The sequence below is a fragment of the Carcharhinus amblyrhynchos genome, unplaced genomic scaffold (assembly GCF_965287045.1).
Source record: "Carcharhinus amblyrhynchos unplaced genomic scaffold, sCarAmb.v2.hapA scaffold_925, whole genome shotgun sequence".
In the NCBI taxonomy this organism is placed as follows: Eukaryota; Metazoa; Chordata; class Chondrichthyes; order Carcharhiniformes; family Carcharhinidae; genus Carcharhinus; species Carcharhinus amblyrhynchos.
The window spans coordinates 31,419-40,000 of NW_027650665.1; the positions used below are offsets into that span (position 1 = coordinate 31,419).

The 8,582-nt window shown below is 54.1% G+C and overlaps 1 protein-coding gene across 1 annotated transcript in view; it reads left to right on the forward strand.

The window, feature by feature from the left end:
• Positions 1–88: 88 nt before the first annotated feature.
• LOC145340318 (WD repeat-containing protein 13-like) overlaps positions 89–8,582 on the forward strand; it is a gene marked incomplete at its 3' end in the record, with an annotated part of 21,833 nt that continues 13,339 nt past the window's right edge. Inside the window, 3 exon segments of the mRNA XM_080184768.1 lie at positions 89–205; positions 2,604–2,704; positions 5,554–5,791. Coding sequence (XP_080040894.1) covers positions 2,664–2,704; positions 5,554–5,791 — 279 coding nt within the window.

The following is an 8,582-nucleotide window of genomic DNA, read 5'->3' on the forward strand; positions in this document are numbered from 1 at the left end:
TGACCGGTGAGGGCAAGAACCGGCTGGGGACACAGACTTCCGGTACGGTCAAAGTTGTGGCACGTGATTGGTGGGTGGGGTGGCCGGGTCCTGGCGCAGTCGCAGTTCAGCTGGAGGCTGTCAGCCGGAGCAGCGAAGCTTTCTTCCTTCACTGGGGCCTGAGGCCCGCTCTGGACAGTGAGAGGGAGAAAAGGAGGGAGATACGGTGGGTTAAATTATTTTTTCATTCATTTAAAAATTTATTCGCCGACCTGAAATCCTCCGGTTTTCAATTTGTCCCAAAGGGGAAGATTATCTTCAATATTTGAGGGCGGGCGGGGTTTTGGGTGTGGTTGACTAATCAGCGCGGAACTTGTGTTGATGGACGGGCTGGTCGGCCAATCAGTGCAGCTCACGGTGGGGTGGGCGGCAGGTTACCTGATGGACAGTGGCCCTGGCCAATCAACGGGATACGTTGCTTTGATGGATGCACCGCTGGGCCAATAGGCGGTGCCAGTCAAAGGGAGGGAGGCAGTGAAGTGATGGGCAGGCAGTCTGACCATTCAGGATGGAGCAGGGGCGGGACATTAACCGGAAGTGGGCTGAGAATGCGGAAGTAGCTTTTTGTTGACCATCTGATTGCCGATTCCCTGCAGTGCCCAAGATGCCATTCAGCCCATTGAGTCTGCACTGATTCTCCGAGCACCCCACCGCCATGACTCCACACAGTTACCATGGCCATACCACCTAACCTGCACATCTTTGGGCACAGTAAGAAGTCTCACAACACCAGGTTAAAGCCCAACAGGTTTATTTGATCGTAAATGCCACAAGTTTTCGGAATGCTGTTTACCCCAGTCCAACGCCAGCATCACCACACCATTGTTGGGCACTCAGCGTTAGCACTGCCACCTCACAGCGCCATCGATCTGGGTTCGATTCCCGGCTTGGGTCACTGTGTGGCATCTGCACATTCTCCCCGTGTCTGCGTGGGTTTTCTCCCATAGTCTAAAAGACGTGCTGATTAGGGCACATTGTCCGTGCTAATTTCTCCCTCAGTACACCCGAACAGGGGCCAGAGTGTGGCAACTAGGAGATTTTCACGGTAATTTCGTTGGAGTTTAGAAGGATGAGGGGGATCTTATTGAAACTTACAGATACTGCAAAGCCTGGATAGAGTGGATGCGGAGAGGATGTTTCCACTAATAGGAAAAACTAGAACCAGAGAGGGCACAACTTCAGGCTAAAGGGACGGTCCTTTAAAACAGAGATGAGGAGGAATTCCTTCAGCCAGAGAGTGGGGAATGTGTGGAACTTTTTGCCACAGAAGGCTGTGGAGGGCCAGGTCATTGAGTGTCTTTAAGACAGAGATAAATAGGTTCTTGATTAATAAGGGGTTATGGGGAAAAGGCAGAAGAATGGGGATGAGAAAAATCAGCCATGATTGAATGATGGAACAGACTCGATGGGCTCAATGGCCTAATTCTGCTCCTATGTCTTATGGTCTTATTGCAGTGTTAATGTAAGTCTACTTGCGACAAATAAATATATAAATATAAAATAGAGGGCAATTTAGCACGGCAAATCCACCTAACCTTCATGTCTGGACTGTTGGAAGAAAGTGAAGCACCTGGAGGAAAGCCACACACTCATGGGGAGAACACACAAACTCTACACAGTCACCCAAGGCAATACTATACCATATCCTGGTATAAAGCCCAGAATGCTATATGTTTTACTAAGTGCTCTCTCTAGTCCTGCCATCCTCAATGACCTATACACACATACACCCAGCTCCCTCCTCCCCTTTTAGAATTTTACCCTTTACTTTGTGTTGTCTCCATCTTCTTCCATCACTGGTTAGCACTGCTGCCTCACAGTGCCAGGGACCTGGGTTCCATTCCCAGCTTGGGTCACTGTCTGTGAGGAGTCTGCACATTCTCCCCGTGTCTGCCTTGTTTCCTCCAGACGTGCTGGTTAGGGTGCATTGGGCTGTGCTAAATTCTCCCTCAGTGTAACCCGAACAGGCACTGGAGTGTGGCAACTAGGGGATTTTCACAGTAACTTCACTGCAGTGTTAATGTAAGCCTACTTGTGACAACAGTGAAATGACTCCCCCACCACTGGGAACATTCTTTCTGAATCTACCCTGTCTAACCCTGTTAGAATTTTATAAATTTCTGTGAGATCCCCTCTTACTAAGGCAATCTGCTTTCACACCTTCAGGTGCTTCCTCTGACCCTCCCGCAGTGCGGCGCTCCCTCGGCACCGACCCTCCCGCAGTGCGGCGCTCCCTCGGCACCGACCCTCCCGCAGTGCGGCGCTCCCTCGGCACCGACCCTCCCGCAGTGCGGCGCTCCCTCAGCACCGACCCTCCCGCAGTGCGACTCACGGAGCCGTTTTGCAGTAATTATTTACAGCGTTTCTCTCTGTTGGTTTCCTTTGCCTGCAGTAGTGAGTACTCTGAGGAGCTGGGACTGGATGGATCCTGGGAATTTTCTGTGAGGAATAAGAGCCTGGTCAGACACAGTAATTCCCAGCTTCTGTATCAATGATGCTGTGTGGATGCTTTTCCTTGACGTTTGGGTGTGTTTTTGATTATTTTTACTCTCTCTCTCTCCTAGATGGCCCGGTGCCCCTCAAGAAGCCCCAGCCCTTCCTGAAGAGCAGTCAGTGTGTGTGTGATGGCAGCGGTGTGGCAGCAGGTGTTAGCTGTTGATGCCAGGTAAGGGTGTGATAGCGAGTTTCTTTCTCATGGGACATGGATGTCGCTGGCTGGGGCAGCATTTATTGCCCATCCATATTTGCCCCTTGGAGTCACCCACATTGCTGTGGCTCTGGAGTCCCATGTAGGCCAGACCGGGTAAGGATGATGGATTTCCTTCCCTGAAGGACATTATCCTAGAATCCCTACAGAGCAGAAGGAGTCCTTTCAGCACATCCGGTCTGCACCGACCACAATCCCAGCCAGGGCCTATCCCCGAACCCCACATTATTTATCCTGCTAATCCCCCTGACACTAAGGGGCAATGTAGCATGGCCAATGCACTAAAATGCCAATGGACTAATACCTGGTGTTGTCAGACTTTTTACAATGCACCCTAACCAGCACATCTTTCAGACTGTGGGAGGAACCCGGAGGAAACCCATGCAGACACAGGGAGAACGTGCAGACTCCACACTGTCAGTGACCCAAGCCGGGAATCGAACCCGGGTCCCTGGCGCTGAGAGGCAGCAGTGCTAACCCGCTGTGTCACCCCATTAGTGAACCAGATGGGTTTTTCCGACAATGGGCCATCAGTAGATTCTTAATTGCAAATATATTTTATTGAATTCAAATTCCATCACCTGCCGTGGTGGGATTCGAACCCGGGTCCCCAGAACATTAGCTGGGATTCTGGATTAATAGTCTAGTGATAATCCCACTAGGCCATCACCTCTGGCAGTACCGAGGCTCCACACTGTGTCGTTTGCCAATCTCTCCTCCCCCATTCCAACCTCCATCGAGGAGGCATGACGCTGGGCAGGCTGCTCTTGCACTGGCCGTTCAGCCCATCATGCATGTGCTGGCCCTATCCAATATGTACTACATCTCCCCCCCCACTCCCCATCTTAAATGTCTCCAAAATCCACATTGAGATCCCAAAGATTCACAACCTTTTGAGTGAAGAGATTCCGCCCCCCCCGCTCAGTCCTAAATGATTGCACCCCCCACCTACCGTGAAACTGTGTCCCCCTCCGCTCCCCACAGTGTTGAAGATTCCTCTCCCTCCCCCCCCCACCCCCGACTAAATTGATCTTTCTCTACACCCTGCCTGTGACTGTAACACTACATTCTGCACTCTCTCCTTTCCTTCTCTATGAACAGTATGCATTGTATGTATAGCGTGCAAGAAACAATACTTTTCACTGTATCCCAGTACATGTGACAATAAACCAAATCAATAGGACAGCCCCTCCTTATCCCAGTACACCATAAGATATAAAAGGAGAATTAGGCCATTCGGCCCATCAAGTCCGCTCTGCCATTCAATCATGGCTGATAAGTTTCTCATCCCCATTCTCCTGCTTGTTCCCCGTAACCCTCGATCCCCTTACCAATCAAGAACCTGTCTATCTCTGTTTTAAACACAATGACCCGGCCTCCTCTGTGGCAATGAATGCCACAGTTCACCCACTCTCTGGCTGAAGAAATTTCTCCTCATCTGAGTTCTAAAGGGTGTCCCTTCACTCTGAGGCTGCGCCCTTGGGTTCTAGTCTCTCCGACTAATGGAAACATCCTCCCCATGTCCACTCTTTCCAGGCGTCGCAGTATTCTGTATGAATCAATGAGATTTCCCCACTCATCCTTCTAAACTCCAGCGAGTACAGACCCAGAGTCTTCAGGCACTCCTCATACATCAAGCTTTTAATTCCCGGGATCATTCTCGTGAACCTGTCTCCCCCTCCGCCCTCGGTTTCCCCCCTGTCCTATCTCCCCCTCACCCTGTTTTGCGCCCCCCCCCCCCGTTTGGTGAACCCACAGTGAGATCAGAGACACATCCCCATGCTCTGTCCACTCCCTGTGTTTTGGAGACCGGATGCCAGGATTTCCAGGGCTGGTTTGGCCTCTCAAACTGGATTGAAATCTTTGTGGATGTATCAGGAAGGGTTGATGAAGGTAGAATGGTGGATGTTGTGTACACAGATTTTAACAAGGAGTTTGACAAGGCCCATGTGATGGATTGGGTGCAGGGAAAGGTGGATCAAAAGTTGGCTTAGCAACAAGAAATGAAGGGGTCAGAGTTTAATAACAGGGAAGATGTGAAAACGGGTTATCCCAGGCACCCCAGTAAAATTGTGGAGTTCAGGAATCCTGGGATGTCTTTGATTTGATTTATTATTGTTATGTATTGGGATACAGTGAAAAGTATTGTTTCTTGTGTGTCATAAGATCTAGGAGCAGGAGTGGGCCATCTGGCCCCTCGAGCCTGCTCCTCCATTCAATAAGATCATGGCTGATCCTTTTGTGGACTCAGCTCCACTTACCTGCCTGCTCACCATAACCCTTAATTCCTTTACTGTTCAAACAGACAAAGCATACCGTTCATAGAGCAGGAAAGGAGAGGGTGCAGAATGTAGTGTTACAGTCACAGCGAGGGTGTAGAGAAAGATCAGCTTAATGCGAGGTAGGTCCATTCAAAAGTCTGACAGCAGCAGGGAAGAAGCTGTTCTTGAGTCGGTCGGTACGTGACCTCAGACTTTTGTATCTTTTTCCCGACAGAAGAAGGTGGAAGAGAGAATGTCCGGGGTGTGTGGGATCCTTAATTATCCCGGCTGCTTTTCCCCGAGGCAGCGGGAAGTGTAGACAGAGTCAATGGATGGGAGGCTGGTTTGTGTGATGGATTGGGCTACATTCACCACCCTTTGTAGTTTGTTGCTCTCTTCGGCAGAGCAGGAGCCCAGACCGAGCTGTGATTACTGTCATGGGATATCGGGGGTTCAGGATATTGAATTGGATGAATGGTGGAGCTGGCTGGAAGGGCCAAATAGTCTCCTCCTGCTTCTAGTTCCTATGTTTCTGTGTCCCCCCAGGTACAACGCTTACCGGACATCCAACTTCCCACAGTTCCGCACTCAGTACATCCGCCGGCGGAGCCAGTTGCTGCGGGAGAATGCCAAGGGGGGCTTCGACCCCCTCCTGAGACGCCAGTACCTGAAACTCCGCAGTCAGCTCCTGGCCCAGCGTTACGGCCCCCTGTCCGAGCAGAGCAGCTTCCGGGCTTACAGTAACAGTATCCGCAGCAGCCGCACCACCCTGGACCGCATGGAGGTAACGGTGGGGAGGGTGAGGGCGAGGGGTTGGAGCTGGGTCTGCCTTGCTGCTGGAGAGGGTCACGTCGGGACCAGTCCGTCGCGTAAGAGGGTCACTGAGCCCCGGACAACCTGTCGTCACGGTTACATCTCCCCCCCGCACTGCCCACCCACCATGGCTAACAGCAGCTGGGCTGGGTTTTAGAGCATCACCTTCATATTCCTGCGGGAGGGAGATCAGCTCCCGAGTGAGCTAAGCTGTGCACCCTGAAATCCGTGTGCAAGTGTGACCATGTGCCTCTGTGTTCACATGTTCCCATGTGCGAGTGTGTTTGCGTATCCCTGTGTGCGATCGCCTGTGTTCACATGTTGTCATGTGCAGGCATCTGTTCACACGTTCCTGTGTGCAGTCACCTGTGTTCACATATGTCCGTGTGCGAGCATCTGTGTTCACATATTCCTGTCTGCAAGCATCCATGTTCATATGTTCCCATGTGCGAGCATGTGTGTTCTTGTTCCTGTGTGCAGGTATTCGTGTTCATGTGTGTCCGTATGCGAGCATCTGTGTTCGCGTGTTCCTGTGTGAGAGTGTCTGTGTTTATGTGCATGCATGTTCACGTGTGCATCTGCATTCCCATACATCTGTATCGGTGAGGGCCCACCCACCGCGTGAGTGATTGGATTGGATTTATTATTGTCACATGTATTGGGACACAGTGAAAAGTATTGTTTCCTGTGCGCTATACAAACAAAGCATACCATTCGTAGAGAAGGAAAGGAGAGGGTGCAGAATGTAGTGTTACTGTCACAGCGAGGGTGTAGAGAAAGATCAGCTTAATGTGAGGTAGGCCCATTCAAAAGTCTGACAGCAGCAGGGAAGAAGCTGTTCTTGAGTCAGTCGGTACGGGACCTCAGACTTTTGTATCTTTTTCCCAATGGAAGAAGGTGGAAGAGAGAATGTCCGGGGTGTGTGGGGTCCTAAATTATACCGGCTGCTTTTCCCCGAGGCAGCGGGAAGTGTAGACAGAGTCAATGGATGGGAGGCTGGTTTGTGTGATGGACTGGGCTAAATTCACAACCTTTTGTAGTTCCTTGCGGTCTTGGGCAGAGCAGGAGCCCAGACCGAGCTGTGATCCAACCAGAAAGAATGCTTTCTATGGGGCATCTGTAAAAGTTGGTGAGAGTCGTAGCTGACGTGTCAAATTTCCTTAGTCTCCTGAGAAAGTAGAGGCGTTGATGGGGCTTTCTTAACTATAGTGTCAGCGTGTGTGGGGGGTGGGCAGGGTGTTGTCCAGGACAGGTTATTGGTGATCTGGACACCTAAAAACTTGAAGCTCTCGACCCTTTCCACTTTGTCCCTGTTGATGTAGACAGGGGCATGTTCTCCTTTACACTTCCTGAAGTCGATGACAATCTCAGTTTTGTTGACATTGAGGGAGAGATTATTGTTGCTGCCCCGGTTCACCAGATTCTCAATCTCATTCCTGTACTCTGTCTCGTCATTGTTTGAGATCTGACCCACTACGGTGGTGTCATCAACAAACTTGAAAATCCAGTTGGAGGGGAATTTGGCCGCACAGTCAGAGGTGTATAAGGAGTATAGTAGGGGGCTGAGAACACAGCCTTGTGGGGCCCCGGTGTTGAGGATGATGGTGGAGGAGGTATTCTTGCCGATCCTTACTGATTGTGCTCTGTGGGTTCGGAAGTTCAGGATCCAGTCACAATGGGTGACCTGGCACCCCCCACCCCCGGCATGAATGGGCATCCCCGCCCCCCCTTATGTGAGAGAGCGCACCCCCCTCCCCCCCCACCGTTCGAGTGGGCCCCTCCGCACCGTGTGAGTGGGTGCCCGCCCCTCCCCCCCGTGAGTGGGTGCCCGCCCCTCCCCCCCGTGAGTGGGTGCCCGCCCCTCCCCCCCGTGAGTGGGTGCCCGCCCCTCCCCCCCGTGAGTGGGTGCCCGCCCCTCCCCCCCGTGAGTGGGTGCCCGCCCCTCCCCCCCGTGAGTGGGTGCCCGCCCCTCCCCCCCGTGAGTGGGTGCCCGCCCCTCCCCCCCGTGAGTGGGTGCCCGCCCCTCCCCCCCGTGAGTGGGTGCCCGCCCCTCCCCCCCGTGAGTGGGTGCCCGCCCCTCCCCCCGTGAGTGGGTGCCCGCCCCTCCCCCCCCCCCCGTGAGTGGGTGCCCGCCCCCCCCCGCCCCTCCCCCCCCCGCCCCTCCCCCCCCCCCGCCCCTCCCCCCCTCCCGCCCCTCCCCCCCGTGAGTGGGTGCCCGCCCCTCCCCCCCGTGAGTGGGTGCCCGCCCCTCCCCCCCGTGAGTGGGTGCCCGCCCCTCCCCCCCCCGTGAGTGGGTGCCCGCCCCTCCCCCCCGTGAGTGGGTGCCCGCCCCTCCCCCCCCGTGAGTGGGTGCCCGCCCCTCCCCCCCCGTGAGTGGGTGCCCGCCCCTCCCCCCCCGTGAGTGGGTGCCCGCCCCTCCCCCCCCCCGTGAGTGGGTGCCCGCCCCTCCCCCCCCCCCCCCGTGAGTGGGTGCCCGCCCCTCCCCCCCCCGTGAGTGGGTGCCCGCCCCTCCCCCCCCCGTGAGTGGGTGCCCGCCCCTCCCCCCCCGTGAGTGGGTGCCCGCCCCTCCCCCCCGTGAGTGGGTGCCCGCCCCTCCCCCCCGTGAGTGGACAGTTACCAGCAGGGCCTTCCCAGGATCCTCCAGATCAATAGCATAAAAGGTGTCTCCAACAACAGCATCCTCTTCCAAGTCAACACAACCAACAAGATGTACATTGCTCAAAGCCAGTTCCACTGAGCGAGACAGATTTATCAAATGCCTG